Source organism: Nelumbo nucifera, chromosome 1, assembly GCF_055504915.1.
Source record: "Nelumbo nucifera cultivar China Antique chromosome 1, China Antique-T2T, whole genome shotgun sequence".
Lineage (NCBI taxonomy): Eukaryota > Viridiplantae > Streptophyta > Magnoliopsida > Proteales > Nelumbonaceae > Nelumbo > Nelumbo nucifera.
This window is the reverse complement of record NC_142649.1, coordinates 157,566,926-157,586,534: the sequence shown is the minus strand read 5'-3', so window position 1 is coordinate 157,586,534 and position 19,609 is coordinate 157,566,926. Positions and strand designations below refer to the sequence as shown.

At 40.1% G+C, this 19,609-nt stretch overlaps 1 protein-coding gene across 1 annotated transcript; it reads right to left on the bottom strand.

Moving 5' to 3' along the window:
* Positions 1–249: 249 nt before the first annotated feature.
* On the bottom strand, positions 250–19,321 carry CYN (cyanase). Its single transcript, XM_010266632.3, has 4 exons — positions 18,881–19,321; positions 18,573–18,644; positions 16,343–16,451; positions 250–529 (listed from the first exon to the last, which is right to left on the bottom strand). Exons 1-4 carry the CDS (start codon positions 19,153–19,155, stop codon positions 461–463), a joined length of 525 nt encoding a protein of 174 aa, XP_010264934.1. The 5' UTR covers positions 19,156–19,321; the 3' UTR covers positions 250–460.
* Between the last annotated feature and the right edge of the window lie 288 nt (positions 19,322–19,609).

Genomic DNA, 19,609 nt, shown 5'->3' with positions numbered 1-19,609 from the left:
TTATCGACATTATTCCTAGCTAATATATTGCTTTTATCTTTCAAAAAAACATATCAGGGTTGGGAGCTTGTAGAGTTTGGGGGGTAGGTAATAATTAAATATTGCAAATACGAATAAATCGGTCCTTTTTTCAAGAATAAAATCCCTTTTTCCGAACATTCAAAAATGGTTCAAACTTGTAACTGGTTAACTCATCCAATCGATTGAACTTTGTTTTTTTTTTTTTTTGTGTAAAGAACAAATATTAAATGTATCAACAGAACACATTCAATTAGTGAAATGTTTATGGTTCCACGCTATTACTGGTCGTATCTAAATTATAGTAGTCCAAGGACCTGTAATGCATACCCGTAGTATAATACAAACCAGAGCTCATCAAATAAAATAATACTCGAAGAGCCTTCATGTAAAACTTATTTAGAAGTATAAAAGACTGACGACCTTTTGTATAATTGTTGCACTAACTGGATATATGTGGGTGTTCATTAGCTTTCTGCGGCCTAAGCCTTGATGCCATATCCTCAGATCTCTGTCAAGAAGAAAACAACGCAGAAAAGGAGAAAAAAAAAAAACATGAAATGTCAGTCCTACACCGTTCTATAAAATGGCATGGATATGTCTAATCACTCGTCACAATTTTATAAGTTTTAACAGTTTAACAGTATGCTAATGAAATAAGAAAAGAACGTCATGAGTAATTTACAGTCTTAAAGACTAAATTATCATAATCACTGTCAAGGATTTCAAATTGAGCTCATTGTTGATCAACCTAAAGCAATTCCTTGCACTTCTATGTTTTTCTTTTTGGCTCTTTTTCTTTTATTTTCTTCCTTTCTCTATTTGACTTTGTTTCTAAAGGTAAAGCAAAATAAGTATTGTATGACATTGAAAGAAGTAATAAATGATCAGAATGCATCAAAGAATGGCGGGGGTTGGATGAGAACCAATAATCAAGGCAGATATATCGACCAAAAAAGGGGTAATTGAGGATCATCTGTTTGAGTTCAAACATATTGTAAATATGATATAAAATTTGTATTTATGGCAAACTGAATCTGGGTGATGGGGTGTTGTGTGTGTGTATATATAATATATATTCTAATTTCAATAAAATTTTATCAGTTATCCATCAAAAAAATTATAATGGGTAAAAAGGAGAGGTGATATTTTCTGTTTTCCCTCCTTTTGATGGAGAATGGGTAAGCAGTCAACTATCAGCATTAAGTTGCTAACGTGCTTAAGGCAGACCCCAAAGAAAAGAAAAGAAAAGAAAGACTTTACCCACTTCATAATTGGCACATTTGAAGTGACTGAAAATATTTTGTTAAATCCATACAGGGTAGGCCAGAAGCATCTCTAGTTGACCTTATTCACTATTACCATAACGCATTCACCAAAAATGTTTGGACAACATTCTGAAAAGGCAAATGCTGTTGGCAATGGCTACTTTTGATATTGCCAAAGGAAATATTATATTTTGATAAAGAACAGGGATAGGAAAGGTTGCCAGCATCATTAAAGTGTTTCTCTGTAAATATCAATGGCCCATAGGAATAAATTTCACCATTCTAAAAGCATTAAGTTTGCACTCTCTAATGGAAACCTAAACTGTTGGCAGTGGATTTCAAATGTGTTTGAAATTTGGTTTTGCAAAATATATTTATATAGAGATATACTTATATATTATGGTTTCAAAATGTTTGCAAAATGTTTTAATTCCCGGGATCCATGTGAGTAGAGAGTGCAGCACTATACCTTTCAGCCGAGGGAGAGATCATTTCTTGTCGGGCAGTGTTTGGTCATTACGGGCTAAGAGGTTAAGTGTAAGGCCATTGAGGTGAATACCTGATGGTCAAATCTTGCATCTGCCCACAGTCCTTGGGTTGTCACAAGATGGCTCGACCCAAGGACCATTTAATGTAAATGCTAGGCCCATTAAGAGCCCATGTTGATGGACTCAGGGTTCGCTGTGACTTACAGTGAATTCGGCCAGGCCTTGTAACAAAAGTTAGGCTGAACCCATGTGACTAATGTGTAGATCAATGTTACGGTCCCACGCCATACAAAGAGAACCAAACTATCCAACACTTAATGGGTTAAGTAAGCAATAAGACTTAATGGGCCTAAAGCCCATTTCGAACTGGGCTTAAATGGTTTAATTAAATTGGGCCAATTTCGGATTTGTAATCTGACTGGGTTTAGCAGTTGGATAAGATAGGTCTTATTAACTTGAGTGTCCAGATCTGAATACAAGATTTAGATTAAGAAATCTCATTCCTAATCAGATTAGGAAGCTAATCCTGAATGGATTATAAATGAGTGAAATCCACAAAGAGATCACACCTCTCTGTGCAGTCTCTTCTCTCCCTCAGTTCTTGGCGCCATCCCAGTTTGACCTCCACCTACTGGAGCGATCAAGAAGTGTTTTTGATATTGTTTCTTGGTGAGGAAACAATTAGAATTCGTGTTCACATCACCCTATTCGATTCTTGGTGAAGAATCCCAGGTTCTTGCTGAAGAACCGTTCCTGCTAATCCTGCCTCAACATTTGCTGTGTCATCTCTAGTGGAGGCGGATTTGGTGTCCTCTTTGGGTGTGAACACTTACGTTGGGAATTCCTTTTAATTCCGTATCAGGTATTTCCTTCTCCCTTCCTTTGGTTTCAGGTCTGGTCCGGTTTTGTTTCAAGAATGATCCTTGAAAATGCAGTTTTCTAAAATAGGGAATGCAATTCTTAGATGGGAGAGAAATTTTTGAAATTTCGCCCAATCTTCCTGCAAGGTTTGGCCATCCATATGATGGATCTCTCATCCCTTCACAACAATCTTGGTAAAAAGCCATTGTAAAACCATCCGGGCTTGGAGCTTTGGATCTATCCATCAAAAACACCACCTTCCTAATCTTTTCTTCCTCAAAACTTCTTTCCAACCATCTAACCTGGTCTTCCTCCAACCTTTGCCAATCTATCCCTTCTATTTCCATCCTCTCTTCCAAGGGTCTTCTGTAAACCGATTGGAAATGATCCACAAACTTCCTGGCAATATTATCCTGATTAGTGAACGCCTCCCCCCTACCTCTAACTTAGACACAAAGTTCCTTCTCCTCCTCCCATTTGCTACATCATGAAAAAACTTAGTATTTCCATCACCTTCCTTAATCCACCTATGCCTCGATTTCTGCCTCCAGCTTATTTCTTCCCTTAGTAAGACCTCTTCTAGGTCCTTCAACTGTCCCCTCAGATCTCTCTCCCCCTCCTCCGTTCTAGATTGGGCCTAGGGGTGAGCATTCGATTTATTCGGTTAAAAATCGAACCAAATAAACCAAAATTTAAAAAACCGAACTTCAAAAATAAAAACTGAACCGAAACCGAAATTTAGAAAAACCAAAATAACCGGTTGAAGTAGAGAAGAAGAAAGGAAAGAGAAAGAAGAAGAAGAGAAGAAGAAGAAGAAGAAGGGTTTGGCCAGACTAGAGAGAAAGAAAAGTCACCTCTCCCTAGCTGACCCACTTGTATTTATTCCAAATAATAGAGTTACAAGAAAGACCATATTGTCCCTCATAATAGATGGGACACATAACTTAAACTTAGATAAATAGACCTTTCACTCTCAAACAGATAAACCAAAATGACCAAAAGACCCCTGATTCAAGTATTCTAACACTCCCCCTCAAGCTAGAGAGTATATGTCATATAGTCCCAGTTTGTTACAAATATAATCTACTCTGCCTCGAGACAATCCCTTTGTAAAGAGATCTGCCCACTGATTTCCTGAGCTCACATGAGATGTGGTAATCACTCCACTTATCACTTTCTCTCTTACGAAGTGACAATCAACCTCAATATGCTTAGTTCTCTCATGGAAGACTAGATTGGAAGAAATGTGAACAGCAGCTTGGTTATTACAAAATAGTTTCATGGGTTTATCAACTGAGAATCCCATCTCTTGTAGCAAGTTCTTCAACCATACTAGTTCACATGTGGTATGAGCCATAGCCCCGTATTCAGCTTCTGCACTACTCCTTGCCACCACTGTTTGTTTATTGCTCTTCCAAGTTACAAGATTGCCACCAAGGAAGGTACAATACCCTGTAGTTGATCTCCTGTCTGATAATAGAACCAGCCCAATCAGCATCTGTGTACCCTACTATCTCAAGGGTCCCTCCACTTCGGTATAGCAAACCACGACCTGGAGCACCCTTCAGGTACCTAACAATCCTCAGAACAGCTTCCCAATGAGGAACCCGAGGATGTTGCATAAACTGACTCACCATACTCACAGCAAATGATATATCTGGTCGGGTAATGGTCAGGTAGTTCAACTTTCCCACCAACCTCCTGTATCTTCCAAGATCATCAAACTCTTCACCTGCATCAACACTCAACTTGGCATTGAGTTCCATAGGAGTCTCTACTGGTTTAGCACCTAACAGCCCTGTTTCTTCAAGTAGGTCAAGAACATATTTTCTCTGACATAAGTTAATTCCATGTTTTGACCTTGCAACTTCTATTCCCAGGAAATACTTCAGCTTACCCAAGTCTTTCGTATTGAAGTGGTCCTGTAAGAATTTCTTCAACTTGTCGATTCCGTTACTGTCACTCCCAGTTATGACAATATCATCCACATACACCACTAGCAAGATTTTCCCATCTTTTGAGTCATGGCTGAACATAGAATGGTCTACCTGACACTGTTTCATCCCAAAGGCTTTCACCACTTCACTGAATCTGCCAAACCAAGCACGTGGAGATTGTTTCAGTCCATAAATTGCCTTTTTGAGTCTACAAACCTTACCATCCTCCCCCTGAGCAACAAACCCTGGTGGTTGCTCCATATACACCTCCTCAATGAGACCACCATGTAGGAAGGCATTTTTTATGTCAAGTTGTACAAGAGGCCAATCATACATAGTAGCTAATGTGATCAACACCCGAATCGAACCAATCTTAGCCACAGGAGAAAATGTCTCCATATAGTCCACACTATACAGCTGAGAATAGCCCTTGGCCACTAACCTGGCCTTCAATCGCTCCGCACTGCCATCAGGAAGTTACTTCACTGTGTAGACCCACTTACATCCAACAACATGCTTACCAAGAGGAAGAGCAGTGAGTTCCCACGTGTGATTGTGTTGTAGAGCACAGAGTTCTTCTTCCATGGCCTGGGGAGGTAAGGGCTTCTTGGATAGTCTTGGGAATGGAAACAGATGAGAGTAATGATATAAAGTTGCGATGAGAAGTAGAAAGGTGAGCAGTTGAAACATAGATGGAAATAGGATGAGAAGTATAAGTACGTTTACCTTTTCGCAGAGCAACAGGAAGATCAAGATCTGAGGGAGAAAAAGCAGTAGCAGGATCTGTCGACAAGGGCTGAATTGGAGGAGGGTCCGATGCACTTCTACGGGTATACACTTGTGTGATTGACAGCCTCTCAGTAGTAACTGGCATGGGATGTGAATTTGCACCAGGAATAGGAGCCACGGGAAGGGGATCCGCAACAGGGACGGGAAGAGGAACTACGGAGGAAGGAGAAGAACCCATAGCATATGAGAAAAATAGGACTGATTCAAAGAAGGTGACATTAGAGCACATAAATGACTTATGGAATTTAGGATTATAGCACTTATACCCTTTCTGAGTCCTCGAGTAGCCAAGGAAGATACACTTAGTGGCTCGTGCATCTAACTTGTCTAAACCAGGCCCCAAGTGTTGAACAAAACAAACACAGCCAAAGACTCTTGGGGTGAGAGGAAATGGAGACAAGGTGGGAAACAACACCGAGAAGGGGGATTGACTTCCAAGGATGGACATGGGCATCCGATTGATCAAAAAACAGGATGTGAGGATAAGCATCACTCCAAAAATGCTTTGGGACATTCATATTGATCATCAAGGACGAGCAGTTTCAAGAAGATGTCGATTTTTCCGTTCAGCTACACCGTTTTGTTGTGGGGTGTAGGCACAAGAAGTTTGATGAATTATCCCATGGTGCTCTAGGTATTGCTAAAATGGTGATGAGTTGTACTCTTTGACATTATCGGAGCGAAGAATTTTAATATGAACACCAAATTGAGCGTGTATTTCAGCATCAAATTTTTTGAAAAATAGAGAACAATTCACTATGGTCTTTCATAAGATAAATCCATGTCATCCTTGAAAAGTCATCAACAAAAATTACAAAATACTTATAGCCATTGTATGACATCACTTTGATTGGACCCCATACATCAAAATGAACTAAAGAAAAAGGACTTGAGACACGACTATCAACTCTTGGACTAAATGAGACTCTATGATGTTTTCCCAATTGATATGACTCACAATCTAAAGATGAAAGATGACTCAAGGAAGGGACCAGCAACTTCAGAGCCTTGAGAGAAGGATGACCAAGTTTGCAGTGCCATTGAAGAGGAGTAAGAAACGACTGAAAAGGTACTGGAGGGCCACCACCATCAAGGTAATACACTCCACCTGCTTCATGCCCTCCACCAATCTTCCTCCCCGTCTTGAGATCATGAAACACACAAGAAGGATAAAATGTTACAGAACAATTAAGAGACTTGATTAATCTACTAACAGACATAAGGTTAAAGGGGAACTCGGGAACATATAAAACAAATGATAAAGACAAGGAGGAGAGATCAACATCACCAACACCACAGATGGGAGATGTAGAACCATTAGCAAGTGTAACTGTTTGAGATGAGGAGCGAGAAAGGGAAGAAAATACATCAGGAGTCCCATACATATGGTCCAAGGCTCCGGAGTCAATGATCCAGTGTGAGGCTTTGGAAGCTAAGCAAGCCATACCTGAATGGGCAAGGGTAGCAGTGTTCTGCTGAGATGTCTGAAGGAATTGCTCATATACTGCACGTGGTACACTCACCATTTCCTTCCTAGAAGCACCAGTAGATGTGGAGGGGATTGGGTCAGTTTACTGGCTTTCAGTAATTGTACCACTATCCTTAGTCATAGCATGGTTAGCCCAAGTGTTGGGTGGACCACGTAAATCATAGTAGAAATTAATTGTGTCCCTCTAAACCACAGTGTGTACACTTTCTCTGGGCATTACTTCTTCCTTTACCACGACCTCCCCCTGAGTCTCGGCCTCCACTCCGGCCACCAGCACAGTTAAACATGTGACCACCACGGTTGCCTGGAAGTCCACTACTACCACTACCACTTTTATTTCCACGGCCACCCCCTTCAGTCACCACCAGACCAGATCTGTCTGAGAGAGAAGAATGCTCTACAAACTCAATAGATGTCCTCTTAAGACGGGCAAAAACTTCTTCAAGTGAGGGAAGTGCAGACCCCCCCAATATTTGTGCTCTGACAGGCTCATACTCAGCCTTCAAACCCACAAGAAACCTTGTCACATCAAGTTGTTCACATTGCTGTTGTTGGATATGAACATCCGATGTTAGAGGATGATACACATTGAGCTCATTTCAGATATTCCTCAGACTTGCATAGTATTCCTCCAAGCTTTGGCTTCCTTGTTCCAGATTAAAGTATTCTTGATACAACTGATACACCCTAGTTGTATTGTCTTGTCTAGAGTATAGCTTCTTAGCATGATCCCAGATTTCTTTAGCTATATTTAGGAACATAAAGTTCACACTAATCTTTGATTCCATGTTGTTCCATAGCCATGTCATTATTTGTGCATCTTCCTGTTCCCAGTCATTGAACCCCGGAGAATCAGAGGAAGGTTTCTCCTCTCTCACATGTTTTACCTTCCTCTTGGCCTTTAAGAACACCTCCACAGATTTTTTCCATGGTACATAATTCTCACCATTCAGCTTGATGCATGTCATTTAAACACTTAGGTAGTCTGGAGAAAGTATGACACCTATTTTATTGTCATTCCCATCTCCAATCGAAGTCATCTTAATTATTTCACCTTCAAATATGCAACACAACCTCACACACTTTCACAAGACTTATCTTACAACACCACCAACTCCAACTTCTTCAAATGCACATTGCACATCAAATACTAAGGCTGAAATCACTCAGTCATCACATCAAACACCTGTACTGCACACTACAGAATCATTCACCCACCAAAATACAAGGGCCGAAGTCACTCAGTCATTACATCAAACACTTGTTCTACACATTGCATAATTGTTTACACACAAGGTCTAAGAGTTCACTTTTAAATATTCAGAATCATAGATACACCAATCAGCACGACACAACCACTACCACACCACTGCTGTCGTGAACTTTAGCAGTCGAGAACTTTTCTTTCAGCAAATATATGAGGTAAAATGAAGAAGAACACGATTGATACGCATATCAGTCACTCCAAACAAATTTTGAAGCAAAACACAGCATTCACAGTCCCTTACGTGGGCAAAAGACAGCAGTGTTCATACCTGTCCACATACAGCCCTCTTCGTACACTGAATAGAGGGTGTTTAGTACACCACTTCAACGACCGGAGGCATTCTCACCTCCAAGACCACAAAACGACAGCTCCTTTTCAGCCCCTTGTCGAACTTCCACTCAGGTCAGCTGAAGAATGAAGATGGCTGTAATAGTTGGCGGCGAACCCAAAAAGAAGACAGTGGCAAGAAAGAATGAGAAAAAAAAAAAGAGGAAAACAAGACTTTACAGCTCTGATACCATGTTGAAGTAGAGAAGAAGAAGGGTTCAGCCAGACTAGAGAAAAGGAAAAGTCACCTCTCCCTAGCCGACCCATTTGTATTTATTCCAAATAATAGAATTACAAGAAAAACCATATTGTCCCTCATGAGAGATGGGACACAACTTAAACTTAGATAAAATACACCTTTCACTCTCAAACAGATAAACCAAAATGACCAAAATACCCCTGATTCGAGTATTCTAACATAACCGAACCGAAAATTCCGGTTATTTTGGTTAAAACTGAATTTTAATAATATATACTTTATTATATATATAATAATGTATATTATATATTAAATATTATAAAATATATATTATGAAATCGAATTTCAGTATATTATATATTAATATATAAATATATAATATATTATATATTATATATTACATATTACATATTATATATTATATATAATAATAAAAGTTCGGTTAATTCAGATAACCGAAATTCTAATTCCAAAAACCAAAACCAAAAATCGAAGTAACCAAAAACCGAAATAACCGAACCGATTTAACCAAAAACTGAAAAAAACCGAAACCAAAATTTTCGGTTCGGTTATTCGGTTTTAACCGAATAATGCTCACCCCTAATTGGGCCTCTCTTTCATCCAACTCTTCTATCCTGGAGATTAGATTCACTTTTTGCCCCTCAAGTCTTCCAAAGTGTTCCTTGTTCCAATCTTTTATTTTGGCTCTTAACCTCTGCAGTTTCTTGTAAAATCTTACCCCTTCCCATTTTATCCCCCACAATTCCTCATTCCACCAAAGCTTTACTTTATTCACAAAGTCCGGGTGGGTTAGCAACATATTTTCAAACCTAAAAGGTCTAGGTCCACTGGTAAAGTCTTCCACACCTATTCTTATAGGACAATGATCCAAAGTTACCCTAGGCAAAGCTCTAGACACCAAGTTTCCCCAATAGTTCTCCCAATCAACATTAAAGATAAATCTATCCAATTTCAACCACAAGGGAATTTCCTGTAAATTAGACCAAGTAAATCGAGCTTGTAGTAACGGGATCTCCTTTAACCCACAATCAGCAATAAAGCTATTAAACTTTCTCATGCTAGTTGTGATGGTTTGTTGGAAGCTACCATGTTTTACCTACTGATGACAAAATTCAATCGAAAGGCAATCAAGTGAGCAGATGTTGGTGTTGTACATTGTACTAATTGAACAAATGAAATCCCTACATCATCTCTTTATAGGGATTGAAATGGGTACTGCTCCTTGGTCTTATTTTACAATCATTTTTGAGGTCTAATATTCAGCTTGATTATTCAATCTACTTCAGACTTTAGAAATGGTTCCATCAAGTTTGATGTGCTTAGTCATATTTTAGTTCTAAATTGACTAAATACAACATCGTAATTATTAGGACTCAGTAAAATACAGAAATAACATTGATATCCAAAAAAATTTGTTGGTTCGGATGTCTTAATTTGTATGTTTATCCTTGTTGGGTCTTAAGTCATTTGTTATTGGGCCTAATCTTATTTAGTGTTTATTTGACTAGGTGTCCCTCCACTAATCAGGGGCATTCTGGTCTATTTATGTAACATTATGTAATGTTGTTATATATAATAGATTAGGGCTGGCTGAGAACTAATTCTGCCGCCCATCTCATATCTTCTTCTTCTTCTTCTTCTCTCATTCGACAGCTCTATTTCAGCAAACATGGTATCAGAGCACTAATCTTTTGACTGGTTACAGCAGCCGCCTTTTCTCTTCTACTCGTAGTTAACTCTTTTTTTTTCTTGGTTGCTGCAAAGAAACCCTAGGGTTGGTCGCAGAACACAGCTGGACCTACATCTAGGGTTTCCCATGGTTGTAGGGCCCAAGGGGAGATAGACCCAGAGGCTGATGCCCTAATAGACGTAGTACAGCAGATTGTAGCCATTCGGCTAAGATAGATCTGTGTAAAACAGATCTAGGAGAAAGGACGAATCTCAGCAGTTCTAGAACTGTTCGTGGTGTGAGAGTATAACTTGAGATAGCAGTACTTAGCACACAGTAGAAGCTAACACAGCAAGTTGCAGGCTGTGGCAGCAGTGATTAGAACACAGTAGAAGGTAGCACAACAGATTATAATCTGCGACAGCAATAATTAGGGCATAGTGTGCAGTGTAGTACTCGGTGTTTCAGCTCTGTGTCGGGTTCTCAGGATTGAGTTTACAGTGCAGCAAGCTCCGTAAGTGTGAAACAGTTCATTATATATTGTGTTTACAGTATTGACTTTACGAGTAGGAGAAGATGTCTTCCATATCCGGGGAAGTGTCTTCTAGAAATGTTAGGGCTTGTGGGAGGTCTCCTAATTTGGAGAATCCAAATCTGCACAGCCTACAGATCACAAGTGTGTTGTTGGATGAGTACAACTTCAGAGAATGGTCTATCTCAGCCATGTTGTTCATCACATCCCGGGAACTCACCAGTTACTTGGACAGGCAGAAGAAGGAACCCGAAGTGGGGAGTGCTGAATATGCAGTTTGGCACAAGGAGAATGCTACAGTTATGTCCTGGCTACTTGCCTCAATGACTCCAAGAGCAGCTAGGACTGTTCAACATTTCTCCACAGCTGCCAAGATATAGGAAAAAGTTTCTAAAACCTATGGGCAGAAAAAGAATAATGCAAGAATTTACAGACTGAATCAAGACATTGCTGCCTTGAGGCAAGGAGATACGAGTGTTGCAACATATTTTGCTACACTAGAAGGACTATGGGAAGAGTTAGATCACCACCTTATTATTGATTGGGAGAATGCCAGAGACAAGGAAAAGCATGACAAACAAGTTGAAGAGGGTAGAGCATTTAAATTTTTGGCTGGCCTAGATCCTATATATGAGAGCATAAGGTCCCAAATTCTGGGAAGGGATGAAATGCCAGACTTACATCATGTTTACTACCTTGTGAGGAATGAAGAGGTGAGAAGAAAAGAGATGCAGGTTGATACTCAAACTAAACTAGCTGAACAGTCTGTGGAACATTCGGCCTTAATCTCTACAAATCAAAGGGGAAACAAACACTCTGACAAGAAACATCTGAAGTGCACCTACTGTGGAGGGGAAAGGCATGTGAAAGAGACCTGTTGGGTTCTCCATCTGCAATTTGAAGCCAACTGCATTGAGGAAAGATAAGAAGCATTAGAAGGGTCAATCTACAAGTGTGAATCTGGCTACGGGTCACAGTGATGATGGTTCAAAACACTCATCCACAGTTACTTCCTCTTCCATGGGACAGACTACTAATTCCCCCGGAACCGGGTCCTTGGGTTTTACTGCCGATGAGGTAGAGGTACTTAGCCGGGCCCTAGCCCATCTAAGGACCAATTCTCTTCCATCCTCCTCCCTTGCCAGATTAGGTATTGTCTCTGCCTTTAGTGCAACTAGTACTATTGATCCTACCTCTTGGATTATTGATTCTGGTGCAACTGACCACATGACACACATGTCTTCCCTATTTTCTTCCTATCATTTAATGTCTGGCCAAGATAAAATGAGGGTTGTTGATGGTTCTCTCTCTACCATCTCTAGGAAGAGAGTGGTTGACCTAAGCAAGGACCTCTCACTCAAATCTGTCTTGCATGTTCCCAATCTTTCTTCAAATCTCTTATCTGTTTCAAAGCTTACCAAAAATTTGAATTGTAGCATAACCTTTTTTCCTACCCATTGTGTCTTTTAGGACAGATTGACGAAGAGAACGATTGGGAGCGGTCATGAGTGTGGAGGTCTCTACTACCTTGATGCAGACATCAGTTTGGCATTACAAACATCTGCTACTAGTAGTCAGTCCAATGTAGAGTCAATAGCTAGTTTACATCTGTGGCATGCTAGGCTAGGTCATTTACAGTTTTCATCATTGGAAGTATTGTTTCCAGAATTATTCAAAGGTGTTTCAAGTCAAGAGTTATTTTGTGAAGTCTGTCAACTATCAAAGCAATGTAGAACTGTTTATTCAACTTCAAGTAATGAAATTCAAGCTTCTTTTGACTTAGTCCACTCTGATGTTTGGGGCCCCTCTCCCATTATTTCTATTGATGGCTTTCGATATTTTATCAGTTTTATTGATCACTATTCTCGATGCACATGGATCTACTTATTAAAAACACGAGAATAAGTGCCACGGGTAATCATGACTTTTTGCAAAATGATTGAAACACAGTTTGGCATGAAAATCAAACAATTCAGGTCAAATAATGTTGTAGAATACTTTGAAAGGTCCTTGAATCTGTTTATGGAGGATGCTGGAATGATTCATCAGTCATCTTGTGCTAGTACCCCCCAACAGAATGGGGTTGCTAAGTGCAAGAATAGGCACCTATTGGAGACTGCTCGAACCTTACTATTTCAGCACAAAGTTCCAAAAAACTATTGGTCTCAAGCAATCCTTACTGCATCATACCTGATAAATTGAATGCCATCCAAGGTATTGGGGATGAAAACTCCTTTCTCTGTTATTTGCCCTCATCTTCTTGACTTTTCTCTTCCACCAAGAGTCTTTGGGTGTGTATGCTTTATACATGTCAAGGATCCGAAGAAGACCAAATTGGATCCTAGGGCTACAAAGGGAATCTTTTTGGGGTACTCTCCTACTCAGAAGGGATACAATTGTTATGATCCAGTCACCAAGAAAAAATATGTTACAAAGGATGTGGTATTCTTTGAGTCTCAATCCTATTTTCATTCTTCCCAGAATCCTCTTCAGGGGGAGACTAGTGGGATTCAAGAGGATTCTTCTGTTCCCCCTTTCTTTGTGCCTCTCTCTACCTCAGACCTTCCATCTTTTCCTCCTGATCCACCTAGTTGTAGTATCCCGGGTGAATCTAGTGAGGCTCCCATTGTACCAGCTAGACCTGTTCATGGGTCGGGCCGAGCCGGGCTCGGGCTCGGGCCGGGCTTTGACTCTTTATTAATAGAAAACTGTTAGGCCCAAGCCCGAGCCCGGCCCGACCAACGGGCCTACAACTTGGGCCCGAGCCCAGCCTTGATAAAAAGCCCGAAGCCCGAGCCCGAGCCAGAAGCCCGACCTAATAAAAGAAATTCAAAATTTTCTGACATTTTCTATTTTAATTTAAATGTTTTCTTCCCCTATTTAAATGAACAATGGGTCTACAAGTGAATCAATGACCTCAAATCAAAAAAATTATTCAAATAGACATCACATAGGGTTTTTACTTAGGTTTAACTATAGGTCGGGCCGGGCCGGGCTCCGGCCGAGCTATTTTGGCAAAGCCCGAGCCCGGCTCGAATTTTATGTGGGTCGGGCTTTTTGGCCCGAGGTTAAGCCCGCGGGCCAAAAATCCTATTCAAGCCCGTCCGGGGGTCAGGTCGGGCCGGGCCGGCCTGTCGGGCCACCCGGCCCATGAACAGGTCTAGTACCAGCCACTACTAGTGATGTTGCAGATGTTACTGAAGACTCAAGCAGGCTACAAAGAGATATCAGAATCACCTACAACAGAAGGAAGAAGGGCCCTCTAACTCATGACAGCAACCAATTGGACTCAGATCAACCTGTCTCAGAAACTCAAGGTAATCCTATCAGTTCCTCTAACTTGGATCTTCCTATTGCCCTTCGTAAGTCTACCCGTTCTTGTACTATCAGACACCCCATTGCTGATTTTGTGTCTTACTCACATTTGTCTCCCTGTTATTGTTCTTTTGTGTCTGCTCTCTTCTGTGCATGTTCCTACCAGGTATTCTGAGGCAGTATCTGACCCAAAATGGAAAGAGGCTATGGATGAAGAAATGAAGGCCTTAATGAAAGCAGGGACTTGGGAATTAGTGGATCTACCAGAAGGGAAAGGCACTGTTGGATGCAAGTGGGTGTTCACTGTGAAGCATAGGGAGGACGGGTCCATTGAAAGGTACAAGGCTAGACTGGTAGCAAAAGGGTTCACTCAAAAAGAAGGGATTGACTACAAAGAAACCTTTGCTCCGGTGACAAAACTCAACACAATCTGAGTTCTATTATCATTAGCTGCAAATTTCTCATGGGAGCTACATCAGTTGGACGTGAAGAATGCTTTCTTGAATGGTGACCTGCATGAAGAGGTTTTCATGGATCCTCCACCAGGTTATGGGTTTGGCAAGAAGGTATATAGACTGAGAAAAGCCCTATATGGCCTTAAGCAGTCCCCTCGAGCTTGGTTTGAGAAGCTATGTGGGGCCATGAAGAAAGGGGGTTACACTCAAAGTGGGGCAGATCATACCCTATTCATAAGGAAGAAAAATGGCAAACTTACAGCACTTATTGTATATGTGGATGATATGGTAATTACAGGGGATGATCAGGAAGAGATTAAAAGACTAAAGGAGGTCTTGGCTGCTGAATTTGAGATCAAAGACCTGGGCCAATTGAGATACTTTCTTGGGATTGAAGTTGCAAGATCCAAAGAGGGCATCTATATATGTCAACGGAAATACATCCTTGATCTTCTTCAGAGACAGGCATGATGGGGTGTAGGCTAGCAGATACTCCAATAGAATAGAATCATGGTCTACAGGAGTCAGTAGGAGAGGACTACCTTGATAAGGAAAGATACCAAAAGCTGGTGGGGAAGTTGATTTACCTGCCCTCACTCGCCCTGACATTGCTTATGTTGTACATGTTGTCAGTCAGTTCATGCACACTCCTAAAATCCCTCACATGAAAGCTGTGGAAAGGATCCTCAGATATTTGAAGTCTTGCCCGGGGAAAGGGATTTTGTTAAGAAAAAACAATAAAATTGAAGTTGAAGGATATACTGATGCAGATTGGGCTGGCTCAGTTGGGGACAGGAAGTCTACTTCTGGGTACTGCACCTTTGTTGGAGAAAATTTAGTTACTTGGAGGAGTAAAAAACAGAATGTGGTTGCTAGATCTAGTGCAGAGGCCGAATATCGAGCTATGGCTCATGGTGTTGCTGAACTTTTATGGCTTAAGATCCTGCTTGGTGAACTTGGAATAAAGATTGAGTGTCCTCTCAGGTTGTACTGTGACAACAAGGCTGCCATCAACATTGCAAATAACCCAATGCAACATGATAGAACTAAACATATTGAGATAGACCGTCACTTTGTCAGAGAAAGAATCGTCTCAAGAGAACTCTACATCACTTATACTCCCTCCGAGATGCAGATTGCAGATGTTCTGACTAAAGGGCTAGCTACAGTGAAATTCTTGGACTTACTTGGCAAGCTAAACATGATTGACATCCATGCTTAGCTTGAGGGGGAGTATTGGTTCGGATGTCTTAATTTGTATGTTTATCCTTGTTGGGTCTTAAGTCATTAGTTATTGGGCCTTAGTTACTGGGCCTAATCTTATTTAGTGTTTATTTGACTAGGTGTCCCTCCACTAATCAGGGGCATTCTGGTCTATTTATGTAACATTATGTAATGTTGTTATATATAATAGATTAGGGCTGGCTGAGAACTAATTCTGCCGCCCATCTCATATCTTCTTCTTCTTCTTCTTCTTCTTCTTCTTCTTCTTCTCTCATTCGACAGTTCTATTTCAGCAAGCAAAATTGAAACAAAGTGATTCAAAAAAAATTAAGTAAAATGGTGGGAAGAAAAAGAACAAGATCAATTTGGCAAACTTGTCCAGAATTTAAGGCACCGCATTCAGAGGAATATCATGTCTATTATGCATTTACAGAGAGAGAAATTAGTACTATTCCATTTATTGTAATTAAGGCAACCACTGACCTGTTCAGTGTAAGGCAAATACTTTCCGTCAAATGTCACGACTACACGATCCTTCCCATCCATACCTTTAACTTTGTCAACGGAACAGTAGAAATCTATAGCTGACATTCTAAACAAAGATAGAACAAATTTATTGATCAAATGAATATAGATTTTACTAACTCACAAGAAAGATTTGAATTAATCAGAAAAGAATTGAGAGGCATAAAGTTATATGCTTACCTGAAAAATTAACCATGATTTCAATTACCAGTTGACTAACAGTAGGAGATCAGAATCCAGAGTGCACATCCAGAGAAAGAAAATGACAGGAAACAAAGCATGCAAGTGATTGGATCAGATACAGAGTTTCATCTGAACTTAACCTGTCTAAAGCCCTGATTGTCCCTTGCAAAGGAAACTTACCAATGAGACCATTCACTCTCTTACCTCCTTAAAGCCTATAAGAAGCTAACATATCCCACTAGCAGGATGTCTCAAACACTTGAATACCAAAGACAACTTCCAATATCAACATAATTCTTTTTTTTTTTTTTGGTAATAATATCAAGATAACTCTGAAGTTACCAAACACCTACTTTATAATTGTGTAATGATGAACAACAACCAATCTTCAATTTCCTCAGCTAAGAGACATTAAATACTACTAGAAACCAATTTGTGCCCTGGACCAAACATTCTCTAATCTGGAAATTTTTATCACTGAGGTCAGTTATGTATAGTGCACTCACTGATGCCATGCCATTTACCTCCTTACTCCTTTGGACTTCTCAACTGCTTGGTGTCTGTAATTTAATTTATGATATTCTTTAATGGTATTGTCCACTCCAGATTGCTCTGTTCAGCATTGGGATAATGGCTTTTATATTCTTTATATTCTCTAATGGTAATGATAGAGAAATATCCAAAATGTTTCACTGGAAAAAAATAGAAACAAGGACCTCCATATTTGAAAGCAATGAGATACCAAAAGGACATCATGTGGTCTTCTTATTAAACAGACACTTACCAATTGTATATTATTTCTATAGCATAGGTAAGCTCTGCTGTTCAACTTTAAGGATATGGCTCTATTTCATGTAACTGCATTTGGGTCTGTTAAGAGATTTTGGACTTCATAAATACAATTCTATCACTGTTGTTGTAGCAAAACTCACTTTTGCAATTAAACTTATAGAATGCTCTATGAGTCACATAATTGTCTTAGAGTTTACTACTAAAGTTTATAAGTCACATGTTAATCATCTTAGAAATCTGTGGTTTTTCTAATGCTGCTGTTGTCCATGACTTTTCTAATGCTGCTGTGACTTTTGGATTATCTTGGGTCATGCCAGGCAGCATTTCAGATTTGATTAAAAACCTGCCAAAGACATGTCTTCAAAAAGGGGGTGGAGTGGGGTGTATTCTTTCCAATGTCATTCGATTCGTCATTTGCTGTTCTATTTGGAATGAATGAAAGACATGTTTTCTTTTGAAAACAATAAGTGTTCAGAGGAAGCGGCTACAGAAAAAAAGATGGATTTAACCTACCATAATACCGGAAAGACAGCATACCAGAATAACTTGCAACCAATCAACTGGTATCATAAGAGTCGTAACCAATCAGGTGATATTTATCAAAATTCTTGGGGGATTTTTATTGGCCAAAGCCCTTCCAGTATCATGTCTTTCTGGCAGCAACCACGGGGGATTCTTGGGGGATTTCAGCATAACCACATTGCTGAAATAAGTATATTTGTGCTATCTCACTTAACTCTATAGAAAATTTTGCATGTCAATAACCCACTTAACTGAACAAGATATTTTGTACAGAGAGCAGCAACCATGAGAGGATAATGTTTCCACTAGGCAATAAGATCTAGTAAGACTTGGGTATGGTTATATATAGCTATTTTTTTGTCTATGTGAAATTCGCAGTTAAATTCCAGTCCACATGCATAACAAGCAAAAGACACGGCAGAATGCATGACATGAACGCCTGAACGGTATAATGCTAGGGAAGCTTTTAATGATAATAACAGTGTACACAAAACAGATTTCTAGCACGGAATTCATTCCCTTTGATGTTACATTCCACTGCAATTTGAAGCTTTGAGCAATAGGAGACAATATAAGAATCAGAAGACACAGGCGCATAATTTTTCAGAGAGTGGATTCTTTATATTGAATTCAATTAACCGAGTCTTAATTAGGTAGAAAGATAGAAACAAACATAGAATTTGCAACTTACATGCCATCACCAAACTCCTCGTTGATAATTTCCTTAATGCTCTCGCCGAAATGCATAACAGCTTCATTCAATCTACAACGCCAATAAAATGATTAGAAAAAATATTGAAGTCTTGAGGGAAGCATCAACAGAAAGCTCAAGCATGAGTACAGAAGCAGTTCAAATTTTCCCTTCAACCAATCAAAAAGGATGGTCTGGTATTGAGAGAAGAAAACCGGAAAACGCATGTAAAGACTACCCAGATGGGGATTAACAATAAAGGACGAAGCATCAACATATAGCATAAGAAGGAAATACTTAAAACCCACCTGTAGATAGTGGGTTCTTGGATCAAATTAGGGTCGTAGGACCTCATGGGAGGTCTCATCATCTCATCCACGAGGTCATCGGTTAGCTCGGGCAGGGATGCTCGCAATTTGAGGGCAGTTTCAGGCTTGAGATGAGCCTGCCTTCTCAAGAGCTGAGCAACGTAGACGTTCGTAAGACCCGTTTCCTGTGCAATCTGACCGAACGTTTTGCCAGACCTCTGTTTCACGCCGAGGAGTCGATTGACGACACTTGCTTTGCTGCTGCTCTCTTCCATTGTCGGCGGAGAATCAACCAAGAACAAGAAAGAAAGAATTTCGCTGCTATCTTCTAATCTCCTGGAATTCAGCTTTCAGGTTACAGCATGCGCAGAGAATGCAGGAAGGGAGGGAGGAGGAGGAGTCAAGAACTGCTCCACTTTTCTCTTTGCTGCACTTACGTACACTTCTATTGAGCAGGTGACAGATGTCCTCCTAAGATTGTGCTTCGCTTCGTATGAATAGGGCTTATCTTAATTCTTGACACGTGGAATTGTTAAATTAGTGGCGAATTTGAAAGCCACGAGGCCCACGAATCATGATTGACTGACTCTGACAGTCTGACTTTGCTTGATGGACTTGAGCTGGGCCAAGAATCTTCAATTTGGTGGACTTTGGCCCACAATCAAATGGGTTTGTCACTAGACTGACTTTGCTTGAAAGTTGAATATAGACATATTATATAGCTACTTG

Bases quoted from the DNA above. Each gene is read 5' to 3' on its own strand.
- CYN (XM_010266632.3), bottom strand. From the start codon at position 19,155: ATGGAAGAGAGCAGCAGCAAAGCAAGTGTCGTCAATCGACTCCTCGGC. The intron at 18,645-18,880 runs GTGGGTTTTAAG...TTGGCGTTGTAG, and splicing joins CAAGAACCCACTATCTACAG to ATTGAATGAAGCTGTTATGC. The intron at 16,452-18,572 runs GTAAGTTGCAAA...ATCTTTGTTTAG, and splicing joins GAGGAGTTTGGTGATGGCAT to AATGTCAGCTATAGATTTCT.